This window comes from Salvelinus sp. IW2-2015, unplaced genomic scaffold (genome assembly GCF_002910315.2).
Source record: "Salvelinus sp. IW2-2015 unplaced genomic scaffold, ASM291031v2 Un_scaffold611, whole genome shotgun sequence".
Lineage (NCBI taxonomy): Eukaryota > Metazoa > Chordata > Actinopteri > Salmoniformes > Salmonidae > Salvelinus > Salvelinus sp. IW2-2015.
In genome coordinates this window covers 168,121-191,938 of record NW_019942584.1, presented here as the reverse complement: position 1 = coordinate 191,938, position 23,818 = coordinate 168,121, and the positions used below count along the sequence as shown (strand labels likewise).

The 23,818-nt window shown below is 42.3% G+C and overlaps 1 protein-coding gene across 1 annotated transcript in view; it reads left to right on the top strand.

The window, feature by feature from the left end:
* grik4 (glutamate receptor, ionotropic, kainate 4) overlaps positions 1-23,818 on the top strand; it is a 219,238-nt gene that overhangs the window by 122,173 nt on the left and 73,247 nt on the right. The window contains 1 exon segment of the mRNA XM_070438230.1: positions 8,293-8,346. Within this exon segment, the coding sequence (XP_070294331.1) occupies positions 8,293-8,346 (54 nt within the window).

Genomic DNA, 23,818 nt, shown 5'->3' with positions numbered 1-23,818 from the left:
CATAAAGGATACTACATTTTTAAGCACGACAGAAAAACATAAAAGCCCATAGATGTCACTAGCTACAGTTGAAGTCGGAAGTTTACATACACTTAGGTTGAAGTCATTAAAACTYGTTTTTCAACCACTCCACAAATTTCTTGTTGACAAACTATAGTTTTGGCAAGTCGGTTAGGACATCTACTTTGTGCATGACACAAGTAATTTTTCCAACAATTGTTTACAGACAGATTATTTCACATATAATTCACGGTATCACAATTCCAGTGGGTCAGAAGTTTACATACACTAAGTTGACAGTGCCTTTAAAAATTCATGAAAATGATGTCATTGCTTTAGAAGCTTCTGATAAGCTAATTGACATAATTTGAGTCAATTGTAGGTGTATCTGTGGATGTATTTCAAGGCCTACCTTCAAACTCAGTGCCTCTTTGCTTGACATCATGGGAAAATCTAAAGAAATCAGCCAAGTCTGGTTCATCCTTGGGAGCAATTTCCAAACGCCTGAAGGTACCACGTTTATCTGTACAAACAATAGTACGCAAGTATAAACACCATGGGACCACGTAGCCATCATACTGCTCAGGAAGGAGACGTGTTCTGTCTCCTAGAGACACTTTGGTGTGAAAAGTGCAAATCAATCCCAGAACAACAGCAAACCAGACTACGGTTTGCAACTGCACGTGGAGACAAAGATCATACTTTTTGGAGAAATGTCCTCTGGACTGATGAAACAAAAATAGAACTGTTTGGCCATAATGACCATCGTTATGTTTGGAGGAAGAAGGGGGAGGCTTGCAAGCCGAAGAACACCATTCAAACTGTGAAGCACGGGGGTGACAGTATCATGTTGTGGGGCTGCTTTGCTGCAGGAGGGACGAGTGCATTTCACAAAATAGATGGCATCGTGAGGCATGAAAATTATGTGGCAATATTGAAGCAACATCAGTCAGGAACTTAAAGCTTGGTCGTAAATGGGTCTTCCAAATGGACAATGACCCCAAGCATACTTCCAAAGTTGTGGCAAACTGGGTTAAGGACCCACTGGGAATGTGATGAAAGAAATAAAAGCTGAAATAAATCATTTTCTCCACTATTATTTTGACAGTTCACATTCTTAAAATGTAGTGGTGATCCTAAATAAGACAGGGAATTTTTACTAGGATTAAATGTCAGGAATTGTGAAAAACTGAGTGTCAATGTATTTGGCTAYGGTGTATGTAAACCCGACTTCAACTATATATGCTGTCTTGAGTAAATAAATGAAACAAGCTCCAGTAGGCTAATCATTTTGAGTGTGAACTGTATTACTGTACCGTATTGTATTATACTTTATTATATGAACTGGTATTACGCACCTCGTTCAAAACATGATAAAGCTGCAATTCTGATGCAGGATATGCTGGTGCAGCACACGCCAGCCTACGTCTACAAACATAGGCTGGCAAATTTGATTTTTAATTTTGAAATATAATAGTGCCTATTATATTATATTGTTACATTACAGCCTTATTCTACAATGGATTAAATATTTTTTGTCCCAATCTAAACACAATACCCCATAATGACATTGCGAATACAGGTTTTTAGAAAATACTGCTAATTTATTACAAATAAAAAACAGAAATACCTTATTTACATAAGTCTTCAGACCCTTTGCTATGAGACTCGAAATTGAGTTCAGGTGCATCCTGTTTCCATTGATCATCCTTGAGATGTTTCTACAACTTCATTGGAATCCACCTGTGGTAAATTCARTTGATTGGACATGATTTGGAAAGGCACACAACTGTCTATATATGGAAATATTTCAGACCCCTTGACTTTTTCCACATTTTGTTACGTTACAGCCTTATTCTAAAATGGATGAAATCGTTTTTTCCCTCATCAATCTACACACAATACCCCATAATGACAAAGCAAAAACAGGAGAGAGATGCTTGATGAAATCCTGCTCCAGAGCGCTCAGGACCTTAGACAGGAAGCACACAGCCAAGACAACGCAGGTAGTGGCTTTGGGACAAGTCTCTGAATTTCCTTGAGTGGCCCAGCCAGTCCACGGACTTGAACCTGATTGAACATCTGAGAAAAGACCTGAAAATAGCTGTGCAGCGACACTCCCCATTCAACCTGACAGCGCTTGAGAGGATCTGTAGAGAAGAATGGGAGAAACTCCCCAAATACAGGTGTGCCAAGCTTTTAGCGTCATACCCAAGGAGACTCAAGGTGGTAATTGCTGCCACAGGTGCTTCAACAAAGTACTGACTAAAGGGTATACTTATAAATTTGATATTTCAGTTTTTTATTTTTAATACACAAACCTGTTTTTGATTTGTCATTATGGGGAATTGTGTGTAGATTGATGAGAAAAACTAAATGTGGAAAAAGTCAAGGGGTCTGAATACTTTCCGAATGCACTGTATGCCTTTCATAATATTTTACCTAATGTTATTAGCCTACCTCCTCTTTCTTTTTCTATTGTTGCCTCATTCATTCCTCAACAGTTAAATTAAATAAGTTCCGTTGTCCTTATCTTCATCATTCTTYAAAAAAAAAATGTATCCCTTTGTTTGGTAGTTGCTCGCCGAACATCTCATTCCAAAATCATGTGCATTAATATGGAGTTGGTCCCTCCTTTACTGCTATAACAGCCTCCACTCTTCTAGGAAGGCTTTCCACTAGATGTTGGAACATTGCTACGGGGACTTGCTTCCATTCAGCTACAAGAGCATTAGTGAGGTCGGGCACTGATGTTGGGCGATTAGGACTGGCTTGCAGTCGGTGTTCCAATTCATCCCAAAGACGTTCGGTGGGGTTGAGGTCAGGGCTCTGTGCAGGCCAATCAAGATCTTCCACACCGATCTCGACAAATCATTTCTGTATGGACGTTGCTTTGTGCACAGTGGCATTGTCATGCTGAAACAGGAATGGGCCTTCCCCAAACTGTTGCCACAAAGTTGGAAGCACAGAATTGTGAAGAATGTAATTTATGCTGTAGCGTTACAATTTCCCTTCACTGGAATTTAGGGGCCTAGCCCGAAGCAATGAAAAAACAGCCCCAGACCATTATTCCTCCTCCACCAAACTTTACAGTTGGAACTATGCATTCGGGCAGGTAGTGTTCTCCTGCCGTCCACAAAACCCAGATTAGTCCGTCGGACTGCCAGATGGTGAAGCGTGATTCATCTCTCCAGAGAGTCCAATGGCGAGTTTTGCACCACTCCAGCCAACGCTTGGCATTGTGCATGGTGATCTTAGGCTTGTGTGCGGCTGCTCGGCCATGGAAACCCATTCCGTGAAGCTCCCGACGAACAGTTCTTGTGCTGACGTTGCTTCCAGAGGCACTTTGCAACTCAGTTGTGAGTGTTGCGACCGAGGACAGACAATTTTAACGAGCTTCATCACTCGTCGGTCCCGTTCTGTGAGCTCGTGTGTCCTCCTACTTCGCGGCTGAGCCGTTGTAGCTCCTAGATGTTTCACATATATAATTTAACAGTTCCATTTCACGTCATGCTGTTGATATAAATCATTTATTATAAAGGGAAAGGGAAATAGGGATACCTAGTCAGTTGTACAACTGAATACATTCAACTGAAATGTGTCTTATAATTTTTCGGTTTCTCGCAGTTATTTAGCCCGGGAAAAGGGAGTGGTTTTGGGTGGTAGATCTCGGTAACCAGATTTCTGCCATTCAACCCTAGTGCCATAGCAGGACTGGCACTGGGAAAGCCAATCCCTCACAATATCCTCTGAGAAGACAAGCAAAAATGTGCCTGTCTTCCCATCCGCATCACTCTGGACAAATGCCACGCCCACTATCGTTTTTTCACCATGATAAGTCTGGATTTGTTCCCTCCCCGGCGACTTCTCAAATGCAAACACATTCAAACCATTTTGATTAGTCCCAGAAACGGATGGGTTAGGCCAGACCGGCCTACACGAATCACATCGTTTTGATATCAGCTCAATCGACTTCTGGGACAACAGGTTCAGACTGATGTATGGCGTGATCGATAGAGCAGCTAAATTAAATTCAGGATGAGTCGTCAGGCAAAGCAAAAATCCCTGCCCCAATGAATATTTCTCTGCATCTTTTTTTCTCCCCAAAAAATGCCTATCCCTCTCAAGAATTACTCTCTCCCCCACACACTCCCTCCCTCCCTGATTAGTTTTTATTTTTCACATTTCTGTATTCATCCAGTCAGTTCTTACTGTTTTATTTCTCTGCCCTTTTCCTCTTCAGACTTAATCTTTCACTCAATCAGAGATACTGATGGCCGTTGCCAGGCATCCTGTCGCCATGGCAACTCATGGGGCAGAGAGTAACAACACACAGGAGCTGGGATTTCTTTCTATATCTACGCCTCTGTCCTACGGTCGCTCCATAACTCTATTATCATTCCACAGTCTTCTACTCCTCCTTTTCTGTGGTTTATGGCACGCAGCCCRCTCATGAGGAGAGGATGTTGGCTGAGAAAATTAATTATGTTTGCCAACATTTTATGCTACACTGAAGATTTAATTACATGGTAAACTGTAAGGACTTTGTATAAAAGAGTCTACGCTGATGACGGGACCCAAATTACGCAGGACATTCTATCCTCTTTGTTTATGGATGTTGACATCTTTCGTTAGGATGCTAGTCAGCCAGAGGTCTACTTCTTACACTGAAGACAGTGGGATTTCTTTCAATACTCTCAAAAGTGTTAATTTAACACTGGATCAGTGGCACTCATATATGCTCTGTGAAAGTGTTACATTTAACACTCCAATCGTTAAATACACTGGTGTATTTTCTGTGTGTTCTGCAGCAGGGAGTTTGTGGTCAGAGGCTTCAGCTTCAGCATCAGCGAACGTAATCTTGAGATGAGGCTTCAGCATCACCGAGTGTAATCTCGATATGTCACCCCCCATGTTGTCCTACTATACAAAGCTGCGGTCGGATTTGCTCAGATATTGTGCTCGGCATGGGTGTGCAATTTTTTTTTTTTTAAACCCTGAGAAACAGTTAAAGGGGCTATAAAGGACAACAGAAAGCTGAGGAAGTTTGGCTCAGTGCCAGCCAAAGGAAACGCACTTTCTTTTCATTTGTATTCATTTGTATTTGTAAACTTGGTGAAGTCACTGACCTGTACTACAAGTTTAAAGACATTTTAACTGTGATTAAAAAGCTGGTAAACTTAGAAAGCTGTTGCAAAAGCTGGTAAACCCTGCCATCTGTTTTCCTATCTTCATTCTCATTTCAAGAACAAAGTGTATTTTACAGTGCAGTGTCATAAATTATGTCATTTGACTTACATTGACCTTGACAATATGATACTATAAAACGGTTGAACAAATGTTAACAAACTAGCAAGTAACGTATCATGTGATCGGTTTCCTCTTATTAGCAGCTATTCAAGTAATAATAACCATGGAATCAAAAGATAATGACTCAGTGTCATGGAAGTGATTACATTGCCGTGAAAAAATAATTTGCCCCTTTCTAATTTTCTCTACTTTTGCATATTGTTGATACCAAATGTTATCAGATCTTCAACCAAAACCTGATATTTCATAAAGGGAACACGAGTTAACAAATAGCACAACAACTACATACTTATTTAATTTCTTTAATAAACAAAGTTATTCAACACCCAATGTACCTGTGTGAAAAAGTAATTGCCCCCTTACACTCAATAACTGGTCGTGCCACCTTTTTAGATGCAAATACTTTTTCACGACACTGTATATTATCACAAATCAAGACACAAAAAACGTAATCCAGTCGCTTGACTACTTGACCTATAATAACCCCATGACCTGTAGATAGAATATCATTGTTTTCTTGTAAGAAAGAAGGATTTGTTTTTTTTTAATCAGAGAACAATTTAAAACAAACACACACACACACACACACACACACACACAGACATACTATTCAGAGATAATTATTTTACAATGCTGTGACTGTCACTGTTATTGAAAACATGTCTATCTAGCCTCTGTTTCCTTGGAGACCAAGGCTGTATCTCATTCTGGGGAAATTACGCCCCTCTCACCTTGTTCTTGCTAACTTCACTAGCTGGTATTTGCGCATAATCTTTAACTGATTATAAACAGACCTTGTATAATAATAAGAAGAGACTTCCTTGGGCCAAGAAACACGAGCAATGGACATTAGACCGGTGGAAATCTGTCCTTTGGTCTGATGAGTCCAGATTTGAGATTTTTGAAGACTATCATTTGATTTTCAACAGGACAATGACCCAACACACCTCCAGGCAGTATAAGGGCTATTTGACCAAGGAGGAGTGTAATGGAGTGCTGCATCAGATGACCTGGCCTCCACAATCACCCGACCTCGACCCAATTGAGATAGTTTGGGATGAGTTGGACCGCAGAGTGAAAGAAAAGCAGCCAACAAGTGCTCAGCATATGTGGGAACTCCTTCAAGGTTGTTGGAAAAGCATTCCAGGTGAAGCTGGTTGAGAGAATGCCAAGAATGCCAAGAGTGTGCAAAGCTGTCATCAAGGTGGCTACTTTGAAGAATCTACAATCTAAAATATATTTAGATTTGTTTAACACTTTTTTGTTGCTACATGATTCCATATGTGTTATTTCAGTTTTGATGTCTTCACTGTTATTCTACAATGTAGAAAATAGTGAAAATAAAGAAAAACCCTTGAATGTGTAGGTGTGTCCAAACTTTTGACTGGTACTGGGTATCTCAGATGTAAGTCAGAATAGGCTGATTGGATTTTTTTTACATTTTAATTTAAGTTTTGCATTGTACCTTTATTCCACAGTTCACATTGGTGGAAACGTTAAACAAATAGGGTGGAACAGTATACCAAAAGAAATATGCTAAAAGAAACTGTAGAAAGTTCACCTTCACAACCAGTGCTTGCTGCTGAGGCTTTGATTAAATCAAATCCTAAAGTATTGAGCAGCATACTAATTATATCGTATTACTAATTATATCGTATTACCAAAGAGAGCCCGTCATTAGATAAGAATATGTCATGTCTCATCAAGATGTGGGTGGATTTGATCTCCCGCTGTGTAATCGAGCAGGAGACTGCAGAGAATGTCTGACCTCTCTCACTTTTCTCTCTCTCCCCAACCCCTTCTTTCTCTCTCCATTCAGTGCGTTTGGGAAGTATTCAGACCCCTTGACTTTTTCCACATTTTGTTACGTTACAGCCTTATTCTAAAATGGATAAAATATTTTTTTCCCCTCATCAATCTACACACAATACCCCATAATGACAAAGCGAAAACAGGCTTTTAGACATTTTTGCAAATGAATTAAAATAAAAAACAGAAATGACCTTATTTACATAAGAATTCAGACCCTTTGCTATGAGACTCGAAATTGAGCTCATGTGCATCCTGTTTCCATTGATCATCCTTGAGATGTTTCTACACCTTGATTCAATTGATTGGACATGATTTGGAAAGGCACACACCACTCTATATACAGTGCATTCAGAAAGTATTCAGACCCCTTGGCTTTCCCCCATTTTGTTATGTTACAGCCTTATTCTAAAATGGATTAAATAGTTTTTKCCCTCATCAATCTACATACAATACCCCATATTGAAAAAGCAAAAACAGGTTTTTATAAATGTTTGCATATTTATTAAATATAAAAAACTGAAATATCACATTTACATAATTCAGTAGTCAGACTCTTTACTCAGTACTTTGTTGACGCTCCTTTGGCAGCGATTACAGCCTCGAGTCTCAAGGACATTCAGAGACTTGTCCTGAAGCCACTCTTTTGTTGTCTTGKCTGTGTGCTTAGGGTTGTTTTCCTGTTGGAAGGTGAACCTTCACCCCAGTCTGAGGTCCTGAGCGCTCTGGAGCAGGTTTTCATCAACGATCTCTCTGTACTTTGCTCCGTTAGTCTTCCCAGTGCATGTCAGAGCAAAAACCAAGCCATGAGGTCGAAGGAATTGTCCATAGAGCTCCGAGACAGGATTGTGTCGAGGCACAGATCTGGGGGATGGTATTAAAAAATATCTGCAGCATTGAAGGTCCCCAAGAACACAGTGGCCTCCATCATTCTTAAATGGAAAACGTTTGGAACCACCAAGACTCTTCCTAGAGCTGGCCGCCCAGCCAAACTGAGCAATCGGGGGAGAAGGGCCTCGGTCAGGGAGGTGACCAAGAATCCAATGGTCGCTCTGACAGAGCTCCAGATTCCTATGTACCTAATGTTTTGTACACTAGGTGTATATCAGCTCCTCAATATATATATTTATCCCTTTCTCTCTCTCCCCCCATCTCTCTCTGTCTTTCTTCCAGGCATCGGAGCTGGGCATGCTGTCCGTCTACTACACCTACATCTTCACCTCGCTGGTAAGGAGATGGGGCCTGCTGCTGATACTCGCTAATGGAAATTGATGATGTTGGTAACACTTTGCACTAATGGTCCTGTAGAGATGATTCATATCGGCCTGATTGATGATTCATTAATGGGATGCTGGAGCCCATGTTTTCCTCTTCCTCTCACCCAGTTGCTCGGATTCCCATGTATTTATGTGCCACTGGGTGCTGGGTGGCAAGAGAGGGGGGGAATCATTGTGGAGAATGATGATCCACACCCTCATTTTCCTAAAGAGAGAGAGCGATCTCTCAACGAAGCATCATACAGCACCATCCCCACAGGAAGAAGAGACCACTCGTTATTTATGTAATGCTCTTTCAACATTCAGTTAATCATCACCTGTCCATGCATCGTCCCCAACGTAGCAATATTCCCTTGAAATTACACACACACTGCTCGGCTGATCCTTCTCAACAAATGGCAGCTTTTGATTATGCCTATTTTCAACATGTAAAGAATACGGTTCGCTAAACTTCCAAGTAATCAGGGAAGGGAGTCAGATCACTTTATTCTGCTCCCACATAGAGGAGTGTATTGGAGGGTCTATCTTTGACAGGTAGCGTGAGTAATTACCCATTCCTTTCATGTTGGGGGTGGGGTGAATGGTTGAGGGGGGAGATGCCCCCTTAGCAATGCCTACCATGCTGCATGAAAAAGAATTCCCCACTCTCTTGAGCACTATGTTTTGACATTACCACAGTGCTTAAGTACTAAAATATATGGTGGCTCGCCCAAAACAGAAAATGTTTAAACATTTTGCAACGGAAAATGAAAATGAGCGTGTCTTATTGGAAAATGGTGCTTCTTAGTGGCACTGCAGTCTAAGGCACTGCATCTCAGTGATAGAGGCGTCACTACAGACACCCTGGTTCGATTCCAGGCTGTATCACAACCGGCCGTGATTGGGAGTCCCATAGGGCGGCACACAATTGGCCCAGCATCATCCGGGTTTGGCCGGTGTAGGCCGTCCTTGTAAATAAGAACTTGTCCTTAACTGACTTGCCTAGTTAAATACAGGTTAAATGTTTTAAAAAATTATAATCATTTAGTTGAACACGTCCAGGGTAGTCTCTCCCTATTTCAGTCCGTTTTCTTCCAGTTGGTTCCTAATGAACACAACCCTGATGTGTAACGTAGGTGTCAGTGCTGGTGCCTGTGATGGCAGGCAGAATGGCTGTGGGGCACTGTAAGAAATTAAATCCCATGTCCCAGATAGTGCAGCAGCCCAATTTGTGCGTTGGCTGGGGGAGTAGACATTTGTCATTTGTCACTAGCTTAGATGTGGCGATAGGACAATTTTGTGATCAGCCGCTCTAGAGGATGAGAGATAGTCACTCCTCACATCCTCTGTGTTATATCTTTCTATATATCATCTCTCTCTAGCTCTGTCTGTCTCTCTCCAACTCTATCTCTATCTGTCTGTCTCTTTCTCTGTCTCCGTCTCTCTCACTATCACATCCCTGACTGTCACCTGCACCTACACTGAGCTGTCTGGGAAGTTGGAACGTATTCAAATTGATATGTGTGGTAGCTAATCCAGAGGTCTTAAAAGATACAGTGGGTCTCATTTGGATGCAACACATTTGTGAGTTTAAATTACTGAAGCTGTGAGTAGTTTTTAATTCATTAAGATTAACCAAGGTATTTAAAAAGTAACATCCTGGAATGCAGTCATCCACATTTGAACTTGAACTTTAACCATAATCCACACTTAAGATGTTTTTTTTGACTCAGTAACAATCAGACTACAATTGTCATAATGCTTTGAAACATAGTTAACATTTACTCCTAATTAAAAAGTAATATTGTACTGAAAATAGCACAATGAGCAATGTGTGTCTGAGCAATCTGTTAAACAGTACCAGTCAAAAGTTTGGACACAGCTACTCATTCAAGGGTTTTTCTTTATTTTGACTATTTTTTACATTGTAGAATAGTAGTGAAGACGTAAAAACTATGAAAAAACACATATGGAATCATATAGTAACCATAAGTGTTAAACAAATCAAAATATATTTGTTGTTTGAGATTCTTCAAAGCAGTTGGCATTCTCTCAACCAGCTTCACCTGTAATGCTTTTCCAACTGTCTTGAAGGAGTTCCCACATATGCTGAGCACTTGTTGGCTGCTTTTCATAGTTTTGATGTCTTCACTATATGTAAATGGGATGTACGCCATCCATGAGAGCTATAAAGGAATGGTTGCTCTGTGATTTGTACGTGCAATAACTCCTCAATCATCTCGTTAAGCCTTGCGGCGGTCGCTGATGGTTAACCTGGGAAGTTACTCTTTGTATTGTCTGATTCGTCTGAGTAGTAGAGATTACATCTCGTTTTCAGGAGAAAGATACAGATTAGGTTTAGTGTCATGTATTTTCCTAGCCATGTACAGTACTCACGTTCATTGCCAATATGTAACCATCGCTGATGACTCATTTATTTGTCAGTTAGAATGTATTTTTGTTGACATTGTGAATCCAAATGCCAATGTGAGGTGGCAGGGAATCAACAACCAATATATTGTACAATTCAAAAGATTATAAGGAATTTTCCTTCTAAGAATGATAAGTCATTTTCATTCACCTCGGTTTTAATAGTACGAGCAACCATGCAGAACATGAATCAACCATCCACTTTGATACACAGCCAACACATTCTACCAATGATCATTTTCATTCACCTACTCATTCATAATCTTAAGAAGGATCACGCAGAACATGTATCTATGTAACACAGTAGGCTTGTAACACTGAAATCAGTCCCCCTCCCATGAGCCGGTGTATTCCCATCAGGTATCACATCTCCCCCCGCTTTACCCAGCATGCTCCTCTCTTCCTCGGACATCCCCATACATCTGCAGCCGGAGCGCTAGCCCTTTGACGCACACCGTGACAAATGACCTGACACCTCCATTTGTGTGCCTAATTTGTTTCCTCAAATCATCTCAAGATATGGCTCATAAAAAAGGGGGGGGGGGCACTCTGCAAATTACTTCTAAAACAGGATTCTGGTGTCGCTTTTCGGGGATTCAAGGCATAATATTTATCTTGATGTTTGTTTTGCTTTGTTTGTCTCGGGTTGTTTGTTTCCTAAGTGCCATGTTGTTTTAGAGGATTACAGACGAGCTCCTCAGAGGACAATGGAACATAACTTACAACCCATTGATAGAAACGCAATGAGCAGCATCATCTTGTCCAACATCATAGTTTGATACACAGCCAACACATTGTATCTTTGGGTGTAGGTGTACAAGTTAAGTACCTCAAATCCCCACCATTTTGCAAATTAACTCAACAGCCTTATTTTCGTGTGTGCGCGCCTGTTGGCGTGAGTGAGCGTGTGTGCATGTGTGTGTGCGCGCATACGTGACTTGTGGACCTTGGCAGGGTCATTTGAATCCGGGGATCATTGAGTGGCAGTGCTGTGAGTAGCAGCTAATACTGTGGAAATGAAAAAGGGCAGCTGAAACTGTGGGAGAGGGATCCATGTCCACTCAAATAACATCAACCTGAGTTTTCTACATTGACTCTTCACATTATCCTCCATGGGGGTCCCGTATTGAGAGAGGCTTAGGTAAGGTTATAGAAAAGGAGCCGTGGAGAAGGTTAATCCAGTGGAATCAGTTCAGTCAGTAGACATGATTCTCGCACACACACACACACACACACACTTTTACCATCCCTCTCTCGTTCTCTTATAGTAACTCCTTGGTGTTTCTAATGTTTTGTACACTCAGTGTATGTGTCACTTAAAGACAGGCCAGTCGATGAGTTATTACTGTCCCCGGGGCCAGGGAGATGGATGAGGGAGAATGACCATCAATGAGAAATCATTACGGGTAATGCGCTTGGATGTATGCCGCCCAAGGGAGAGCGATGAATTCTTTCACTGTGAATTCCTTCATTAACACATCAGCCCAGATAGCCAGCTTATTATGAGACGGACCATGTGTTCCCTCGCAACATTAATTTACCTTTCCTGCCTCCGAAGGATAGGGGCCACGCCGTCCGGAAAGTAATGAATAATCAAGAAACAATCACTTCAGTTAATGATGCAGTCGGAATTAGTCTGGCAAGGTAGTGGAGAAAGGAGGTGCAAACAGGCTGCGTTAATGAACACCTCTCTGTGCGGTTTGCGGTTTTACGAGCCATTACAGTGGTGTTGTCTACTTAGCGTCAGCCGACAACAGTTTGGGCCTTAATGTAAACTCGGGCACTGTCATTCAAAGTGAAAAGTTATTCAAATGCATTTTTGATATTGAAGTAAGTGGCTTTGAGTAGCTGTCCAGGAGGAGAGCCACAGCATTTTGAGCAGTGCTCCCCTTGCAAATTTCTTCATAGCCTATACGATGGCAGACCTGCTAGACCTTTTCTCACCCATATGTAGAGAGAATCGTCCATATTCACTTGGGAAAACCCTCCCCTCTTCCCTGCCCTCCCCCATTTGGTGTGTGGGTGTATATGTGTGTGCATGCGTGTGTGCATCAGAGTGATTTGTGCCCTCCAAATTCAAACTACTCGTCAAGATTGAATAAATCACGCCAGGTTATGCACAGCGCCTCGTCTTCCGTCAGCAAGATGCCTGATGTCATTTGAAGGTCAGGCGAGCAGAAGATCGCGTCACTTTGAAAGCCTCAGCACACATGGCTTGGTTAACATATATTAAGCCCGTCGCCTGGCGGGGGCCATTTTCCTCCTGTTTGTTTTGTTCTTCATGTTTTATTTCCTCGCCACACACCCATGATCTCTCTTGTCAAAGCTGTTGTTTTCATGCATTCATGCTTGAGGAAGAGCTGACGGTGTCTCTCGCTGTCACACACACGCATGCACGTATGCACACATGCACACCCAAACACACAGAGGAGAGGGATGGCAGGGTGGCCTTGCCGCATGCTTATCTAACACTGCCGGGAAGAAGGCTATATACTGTATAACAGCCAGTGGCATAGTGCCGTGACACAACACGTGCACATGCAGGCACACAAACCTCTCTCTCTCACACACACACCTGTGTTTTTTGGGGCTAGCTGGGAACCTTTGTGCACTGAGCAATGGTTGGTTTTAACTTCCGAAGCATTGCTGATGATTTTCTTTAAAGAGCAACTTGAAAAGGGCCCATATGCCATCGGTATGAATTAGAATAAAAATCAATCGAATAAATGTTTCTAAGTGTAAATAGGATCATTTTGGTCATAAATTCAGTCTCATCCAAAACAGAGATTTGCAAGATGATTGGAAAAAAAATGGTATGTCACAGAATGAAGGGTACCTTGAATTTTTATTGGGTTGGGTTTATTTTAATCCTGCCTACATGCCCACAGCTGGCAGCAACCAAGTAATCATAAATTCGAAGCACAACTGCATGCGACTGATCGTAATGCCCATGGTCAATTTGGTTTGACATCCGATATTCCGATGGGGCTAGTTAGGGACCATCAGTAAATTACACAATGTACTATAAATTGTAGAAATGAATTTACAAATATTAAAATAATTTTACGAGACAACAAAAATATAGCCCCATTTACGTTGTGTAATTTAATGATGGTCTCTAACTAGCCCCAGAGATAGGCTATCCAATGTCAAATCAATTTTGCCACGGTCGCACACCAGCCGGCTGAAGTTAATTGGCAAAATATTTTGGCTAGCTAGCCTAGGCAACTTCAAGGCAAGACCTGGTTAGACTATTTCAAGTTATCTATAAAGGTGAGTGACTGTAGCTGTGTGCTGTTTAGGCAAAGTGTACAGCTTGCCACGTGCGAACACACACACAGAAGAGATACACCCACATTAACCCCCCCCAAGACAACTCTCATTTGGCTTTAGTCATGGCTGCTGCATTTCTTAATGGCCAAGCCGAAAAATGAGGCCAGTTCAGCCCCCCTTTAATAGTTAATCCCCATTATGTGTTTGGCATTAAAGTTTCCCTGCGTTTCTTCTGTGCCTTCTTGGGACTTGGCTTCGACATGCTTCCCGATTTGTATTATTTTTGTGAACAGTCAGTGTCATCTCTGCAGTATGATTGGTTGAAGTTTGTGTTGAAATGTGCCAATATAGTCACTCTCTCCTTCTCTCTCTTTCTTTTTTTTCTCTCTCTCTCTCTCTCTCTCTCTCTCTCTCTCTCTCTCTCTCTCTCTCTCACTCTCACTCTCACTCTCACTCTCACACACACACACACACATAGTTAGTACAAATACAGTGTACAGAGACAATTCACATGTGTATCAGCTTGCTATACTGTCCATAGCGGTTACAAGAAGTAGCACTGATCATTACAATATGACAGACATTATATCAAAATATTGAATAAAACTGGTTCAGCATGCATTGCGCTGCATATTCAAATGTGACTCATCCCGTCTATTTGAATGTCACTGTGTTTGCTCACAGCACAGTGTTTGCGAGAGGAAAATGTCGCCCTTAGAACGGTGGATTACAAAAAAAACACAACACCACATGTCTCTGTTGTCTCTATGACTACATGCCATTTACGACTCCCAAACCTCGCCGTTCAAAATGCTTTAAAAGTCATTCCACTGTGACACCCAAAATTATTTGGGATTTAATTAATTCCTGACAAACAGCTTATGTAAAGTTCATATTTCCGTGTTTAGACACAGAGTTTGAGAATCAGCCAACTGAGTAATAGAAAAGTTAAAAGGCTACATGGAAAGGTGACAACAGAGAGAGGAGCCTCTCGTCAGAATATAAAGTATGTCATTATTTTGTCATATGCTAATGCTGGCATGATGTGTTCACTTAAGCAGTGCTTCCTTGTACTCGAGGGGGAAGATTACTCTGCATTGTTGTCAGTGCAGATAAAATCCAGCCAGGGGGCAAAATGCATTTATGGGGCAATGTGACAGAGATACAGATGTTTTTCTTAAATGGAGACAAACCATTTAGCACCTAACTTTACTGCTTCCCCTTGAACTTTTTAGTTTATATCTGAAGTCAGCAAGGCTATTGATTACTGTGTGTCACCCTCATTGCAGCTCTCTTTCTCTCTCCCTGTGCGAATGTCTTCATGGCTCAGTGTTGACAATTGCATTGCCTGCTATAGCATCCCATTCCCCCCGTCAGAGGCATTTCCTTTATGCCCTTAACATACAGTTATGTTCTCTTATGACCGTGATTCTCCATATACACTATAATGCCTGTAAATGCCCCAGAGCAGGGATGGGCAACTCCAGTCCTCGGTGGCCTGATTGGTGTCACACTTCTGCTCCATCTGACTCCAATAATCAACTAATCATAATCGTCAGTTTAAAATGCAATTAGTTTAATCAGCTGTGTTTGCAAGGGATGGGGGAAAAGGGTGACACCAGTCCGTCCCCCGAGAGTGCGTGTCCGTGTGTGTGCCTGCATGAGTGTGCATTCACTTATCTAAATGGTGTGTGTCTGTGCGTGTGCGTGGGTGGGTAAGTGCGTGCGTGTGTGTGTATTCACTTATCCAAAAGAGCTTGTTAATTAGTATTGAAAACTGTGTAAAAGCTGGAAGCTTTTACTTCTTACTTTTCTTTTACTTTATACATCAAAAACCCTCTAAATCAGCGGCGGCCACTGTTGCGTGACCCTTCTTCCCACATTTCATTCTCTTTGAAATGGAGTCTCTCTATTAAATGGTCTCGTATGCCAAGAGCTAGCTACGCTTTTGTGTTATCGCTCCTTCAGCTTTTACTTCAGAACCATTAGCGATGTTTACGCTTGCATCGCCAACCTCTTGGCTACTTGGCTTACATGAATTGGCATAATGGAGCTCTCATTTTGACATATTACCGTATTGTAATTATCACTCGTCTCTGCCAAGGTGAACAATCTGGTCGATAAATAATTATCTTAACTGATAATAGAGATAAAGGTACTGGCAGTGTGACCTTGTCTAGGTCTGTGTTGGATCTATCTCAAATCAAAAGGTGTGTGTGTTTGTGTTGTCTGAGGGGGGATGGGGGTGAGAGCAGAAGACTCATTTCCGTTTGATCCAATGGACAAATAATGTTGTGTTGTATCAGTTTCATCTGAAACTGTTGAATACCTGGCATCATCAGCAGCAGCCATTTCCTTGGCCAGGGTGAAATAACCTCCTCTCCTCGGTATTCATCAGCCTGTCTTGTCCATACCGTAGGTGACAAAGTGCTGCAGGGCTCGGTCCAGAGTATCAGGGGAGTCACTTGGCCTCCAGAGATCGATAGCAAGCGCTCAGGGCTCACTAAAATGAGTGTTTAGCGCCTCTCTCATTTCCATCGGCTCTGTGAGATTAACGCCGCTGTCTTGTCTCGTCTGTCCAACTCACATGCTGTGAGGCTCATCTCTCACATACCACCAGACGAGACGACCTCAGGCAATCTTTGGCATGAACCCAGTGCCGCAAAAGTACAAGATTTGTCATCCATATTTCAGTGTTTTCTATCTCGCCGCAAATTGTCTCTGTGTTTAGGATTCCTTACCTTGGAGCTCTTCATACAGAGAGCAGCATTAATTTGTAATTGGAGTGGAAGAGTTCCTTTTTTATAGTATTTCTCGCTTGGGTTTTCTGTTTCTTTTTGCCTTGTTCCACCGGAGACAGGATGGAGACAGGATGGAGATTGCAGTTCATATTTTCAGCATACTGTATGCTGTACTCCGCAAAATTCATGGAGATTGCGGCCTTGTCCACTTCTAGATATTTCAGGAGATCATGTCTCTTCCACCTTACAAATGGGCTATTATTGTTGCAGCCTCGGCCATAATTCTCTGAATAATGGATCCGAAAGCGGTCATTTATATAATTAACACTCAGCAGAAAAGTCTACTTGTTTTTGATATATGCCCCTATTAAACAATTTCAAATAAAGGTAATACATCAACTCCCACTGTGCTGCGCTGAGGTGTACAGTAATAGAAGCATTGCATGCATTATTGCCGTCATCTCCCATGAACCCACAGGAATATGATACTGTATTACTCTCATAGCTTACGTCCCAAATGGCACCCTATTCCCTTAATAGYGCACATCTTTGGACCATGGGGCACATAGGGAATAGGGTGTCATTTGGGACTGATCCATAGATACCAATTTTTACTGTTGACTAAGACAGAGGAAATGAAATATTAATTCATACAATTCCAGTATTACCTCCATATATAATGAGTGCGAGAGCTGTGCTGAAATGTAGGGACGCTCCTTACTCCCCAGTCTTTGTAATTAAGAGGCAGCAGGACGCTTTGGAGCCACTGACTGAATTTACATGGCAATTGATATGAGCATGAAATGACTTATTGCCCAAAACACTGCGTGAACATTCCAGCTATTAGTGTAATCACTGTGCCACTAGAATTGGATTTCATTATTGCACATAGACAGAGCTGCCTGGGATGAGAAGGCATTACCGTCTTCTTCCACCGTGCAAAAGGATATAATTAATTGATATTGTATCACTGGGAAAATTAATATGCCAATTTAAAGATATGATACAATATCAGGAGGCACTGGAGCCTTGGATAGATTAGGCATAGGATGGATTTCTCTTTCCCATTTTGCTCATCAGACATTCTTCTCATCCAGAAACCTGGAGGATGTTCCATGAGTGACCATCATCATCACCATCATCATCCTCAAGCTCCAGATCTGATCAACCATCAACTTCCTCCAGTAGCTTCGATCACCAGCAACGTTTGCCGTTTTAAGTGGTTGAAGCCACTTGTTTTTCTTCCCATGCAGTGCCCTTTCTGTTGTACAGGAACACCTATGTGAGAATGTTGTTCATTGACTACAGCTCAGTGTTCAACACCATAGTGCCCACAAAGCTCATCACTAAGCTAAGGACCCTGGGACTAAACACCTCCCTCTGCAACTGGATCCTGGACTTCCTGACGGGACGCCCCCAGGTGGTAAGGKTAGGCAACAACATATCTGCCATGCTAATCCTCAACACTGGGGCCCCTCAGGGGTGCATGCTTAGTCCCCTCCTGTACTCCCTGTTCACCCATGACTGCGTGGCCAAGCACGACTCCAACACCTTCATTAAGTTTGCTGACGACAACAGTGGTAGGCCTGATCACCGACAACGATGAGACAGCCTATAGGGAGGTAGTCAGAGACCTGGCAGTGTGGTGCCAGGACAACAACCTCCCTCAATGTGAGCAAGACAAAGGAGCTGATCGTGGACTATAGGAAAAAGAGGGCCGAACAGGCCCCCATTAACATCGACAGGGCTGAAGTGGAGCGGGTCGAGAGTTTCAAGTTCCTTGGTGTCCACATCACAAACAAATTATCATGGTCCAAACAAACCAAGACCGTTGTGAAGAGGGCACAGCAACACCTTTCTCCCTCAGGAGACTGAAAAAATGTGGCATGGGTCCCCAGATCCTCAAAAAGCTATACAGCTGCACCCTCGAGAGCATCCTGACTGGTTGCATCACCGCCTGGTATGGCAACTGACCGTTAAGCATTACAGAGGGTACAGCCCAGTACATCACTGGGACCAAGCTTCCTGACATCCAGGACCTATATACTAGGCGGTGTCAGAGAAAGGCCCCAAAAAATGTAAAAGACTCCAGTGACCCAAGTAATAGACTGTTCTCTCTGCTACCGCACAGCAAGCGGTACCGGAGCACCAAGTCTAGGACCAAAAGGTTCCTTAACAGCTTCTAACCCCAAGCCATAAGACTGCTGAACAATTAAATCAAATAGCCACCCAAACTATTTATATTGACCCCCCCCCCCCACCTTTCTATATAGCCTCCTTATTTGTTATTGTTATTATATTTTCTTGTGTTACTTTTTATTTTTTTTATTTGATGTGCAGTTTCACAAATCCTTGATGGAATGCCTCAGTGCTCTCTCTTGTATGGGACCTTGAACTCGCATAACATGCAGCTACAACACAAATAAGGCTTTTTCAAGTGTTTTGGCACTCAAGGACAATATCTACTCTACAAACGTAACCCTGTTATAACTCCCTTGTTCAGTAGGCTACTGCAAAATAACATTTCACTGCTCTCCTCCACTTGATATTACACTTAACACGAACATTCAGCGACATTTCTCAAAATGTAAATAAGCTGTGACCTTTCTTTCATTTTGAATGTCACTGAAGGTAAAAGATTAGGAGGTAATATTGGTGTCAGTCAGTTATCATGTACCTGTAGCAGATGCGTATTTAAACGCTTAGAGTAAATTCCTCTTTAGTCAAATGTCTCCGACGTTTATTAAAGCAGCCTTGCAACCAATGCATGTCCACCTTTGATCATGGTAGGCGTTCGCAGCTGTACAGCTTGCTAATGTGAACATGCTTTTCTTTCGAATGTTAACTTGCTGTTTTTTTTTTTTTTTTTTGCTAGCTTCTTACTCTGCGTTAGCTTCTTGACATTGAGCTATACGGCTTGCTAATGCTTTTTTATGTTAACTTCTTGACATTGCTGCTGTTATACAATTAGCCTCTCAAGATGTACAGTTTGTAGAACACAATCCTATGTGCATGCTGAAATGTAGTCTAATTCTATCTTGGAGTATGCTTGGATGCTCCTGGAGCTTAGAGTACGCAAGCTCACTATATTCTTGGAACTTCCGTCCTATTTGAGAACTAGAGAACTAGATCAATGGAAACAGGGACAAGTCTGAGTTTCCTTCAAAGTAAGGTTAGATTTTGTGTGTTTGCTTATTAGAAAACATAGCTTAGCAAGTACAGTATGTCACACAAAGGGTCGTTACAAATGGAAGATTACCTGACAGGCATTCAAATTGTGTTGGATTCTATGTATTTACAAAAAAAGTGTGTTTGTTAGCAAGTTTGCTCAGCATTACAAAACAAATCGTTTTTGATAGATAGCAGGAGAAGGAGTCTAGCTGTGTGGCCCCTGTTGGTGGGCCCCAAGCAGCTGTGTGTGGTCCCTGACAGTGCACAACAGTAAGGTAACAGCCAGGTCTCTGGGGAGCTCATTATTCAGCTCTCAGCTTGGATACACCACAACAAACAGAATGTGGGAGAGTTTTTTGTGTGCCTGCCTGTCTGCGGCGCGCATGCATTTGTCTGCACGCATGTGTGTGTCTGTTAGTCTGCCTGTGTTATTAAGAGAGTCCAGGAGGTGCCAGCAGGTGAACAGCGGGTTGGCCCAGCTCCTCGTTTCTGATTGATCTCCAGGTGACAGGCTGTGCCAGGGTGCCCATCGCCAGCCTGTCAGCACCTCACTCAGCACCCCTCACTGGCTGCCAGGGCCCGTCACGGGGCAGCTGGAGGCCACCGGGGACAGCCTGCCTGCCCCCTCTCTCACACTTACTCTCTGTCTATGCTGCTCTTTATGCAAGTAGGGATGTGTGTAGGATTGTGTGTGTGACTGTGAGGGAGTCGGAGGGGGTTGTGGGTCAGGTAAGGAAGGGTGGGTGGTTTGGTGGGGTTTGTTGGTGCGTGCATGTACACGTGTGTACAGTGCCTTCAGAAAGTATTCCTACCCATTTTCTTATTCCACATTTTGTTGTGTTACAGCCTGAAATCAAAATAGATTCAATATTTATTTTTGTTATTCTTCAAGCTCTGTCAAGTTTGTTGTTGATAATTGCTAGACAGCCATTTTCAAGTCTTGCCATAGATTTTCAAGCCGATTTAAGTCAAAGGTGTAACTAAGAGACTCATTCAATGTCTTCTTGGTAAGCAACTCCAGTGTATATTTGGCCTTGTGTCTTAGGTTATTGTCCTGCTGAAAGGTGAATTTGTCTCCAAGTGTCTGTTGGAAAGAAGACTGAACCATGTTTTGCTCTAGGATTTTGCCTGTCCTTTGTTCTATACCATTAATTTTTTTCCCAAAGAAAACTCCCTAGTTTGATGACAAGCATACCCATAACATGATGCAGCCAGCAATATGCTTGAAAATATGAAGAGTGGTACTCAGTGATGTGTTGTGTTGGATTTTATTTTTTTAATTCAGTGCCCTATTGCAAACAGGAATGAACCGTGATTTCTGCTCTGTATCAGAGAATTCTACAGGAGAACGTCATGTCATCCATCTGTGAGCTGAAGCTGAAGCGCAGCTGGGTCATGCAGCAAGGCAATGATCCAAAACACACAATCAAGTCTACATGAAAATGATTAAAAAGCAACACATTTGAAGTTTTGGAATGGCCTAGTCAAAGTCCAGAGCTAATCCCAATTTAGATGTTGTGGCAGGACTTGAAATGAGCAGTTCATGATTGGAACGCACATGACGTTGAGTTAAAGTAGTTCCGCATGCAAGAGTGGGCCAAAGTTCCTCCACAGCGATGTGAGAGGCTGATCAACAACTACAGGAAGCATTTGGTTGCAGTCATTGCAGCTAAAGGTGACACTACCAGTTATTGAGGGCAAGGGGGCAATTGCTTTTTCACACAGGGGAATTGGGTGTTGCATAACTTTGTTAATTAAATAAATAAAATAAGTATACATTTTTTGGGGTTAATTGTAAACTCAGGATCCCTTTATCTAATATTCGGTTTAGGTTGAACTGATAACATTTAGTATAAAAAATATGGAAAAATAGAGAAAATCAGAAAGGGGGCAAATTACTTTTTCATGGCACTGTACACCGCTTGTGCTAGCTAGGTTTCTCCAGACGCCGCCGGTGGATATTTGGTGACCTTGTGTTTCATGTGTTTGACTGCACCCAGGAGAGGAATACTTAATGACCAGCTCGTTTGCACAGGCTTCTCTCCTAATGATCTATTAAAGTGCACTTGAAGAGTAATTACGGGGCCACTCCCGTTGGGCATGTCAGGGTACACTGGGGACAAGTGATGGGAAGATCATGAAACTGTCACCAGTGTGCAGCTGGTAGTCAATAAATGTGTGGTGAGGACTATAACTCAAATGTTCCAATGTACCTGTATACGGGTTGAAAATTGCAGATTTGGACACTGGTAAGCACCTAAATAGGAACCGTAAATGCAAAGCGCACATAATCAACAGTGTAGTGTTGTGTCAGGTGAACTGTTGTCCTCATCTTTAGTGTAATACTTTTCTCATAATCTCCAAACGGTTCCCTTGTAATTGCTACCATGGTTATACATATGCTTTTTATTATATTTCTTCTGAAAGAAACATTTACATTTAGCTGTGTCCATATAGGCCAATTCCCACAAGTGTAAAGGGTTAAAGAAAGCGAAGTGGCTTGGTGTGTCTGTGTAAAACGTATCCACTCGTCATTGTTTTTATAGTTGCCATATAAGAAGGGTCAGCGCCCATAGATTATGTTATTTTCAGAATTAAATATATCGATGCTAAATATTGAAGGTGATTAAATGCTTTAAGATGTGGGGGGTAGTTCCAATTGTACTAAGGGCTGTGAACAACACCACAATCCATGTTGGAAATGTTTTCATGAATTAACGACTGAATAAATTAATCTTTCGGCATGTTTATTTTAATACTCATTCATAAAGAATTAGGCAGGGAGGAAACACTGTTTCAGGCTCAACTCAGCTTTCCTTTCACCAAGTGCTGTGTGTTTCACTCCTCAATATCAGAGTTCTCAAAGTCCTGAATGCGCTTGGCAGAAAGTGCAGAAACAATCTGCCAAGAGTTTGCCTCGAAAATATCAAAACATCGGAAGCTAGTAGCATTATCTTCGATTGGGGTGCAGCGAATCGCCTTAAACTTTAAATCAGATACAGAGACAACATGGCTAGGAGAGAGTGAATAAAAAAGAGCTGTGTCAACACTAAATGGGATTGTATTATTGGTCTAGATAGGGAAGACATAAGGCTGCCAGTTTGCATTGCGGTCTGTAGCTAGTAATGCTAAAGGAGTTCACCAGGGGCTTTCTCCTGTCCTGTTCTCCCTCAGGGGCTCTGATGAAAAGACTGGATGTGTTCCAAATGGCAATCTATTCCTTACAGGCCCTGGTCAAAGGAAGTGCACCACATAGGGAATAGGGTGCCATTTGCCAGTCACAGTCTCCTTCCATCTCTCCTGTAGTGCCCTCCTCCTAACTCCCACAACTCTCTGTTCTCTCTATCTCAATGTTTCTTCTCCTCTCCCTCTTCTGTCTCTCTTCCTCTCTCAACTCCATGACACGTTTCTCTCTTAGTCTCCTTCCTTACTCAACTCTCTCTTTCCTCAACTCTCTCTCTCACAATAATCCAGCCCAACATGTATCCTTCATTCCGCCGTGGCCTGCTCACCTTCTCCTACTGTGCTAGTGTTTGTTGTAAGAGCACCAGAGTCTAGTTAGGCTTTGATCTAGTGCTGCAGAGGAACCCTCTAACACGCTAACTTATCTAAGCCCTGGGATTTGAAAGGCTACTGCCGGTGTCTTGTGAGGTTCTTGTTCTCAGCGGTATTCTGTTCCCACTCAACTCACCAGCCCCAAAWCCCCTTATTGAGGATTGTACACATGCTCGCACACATGCACACAGACACAAACACGCATGCAAGCACACTCATGCTTGCACGCGCACACACACAGACTCAGCACAGACACAAACACACACCCTCCTG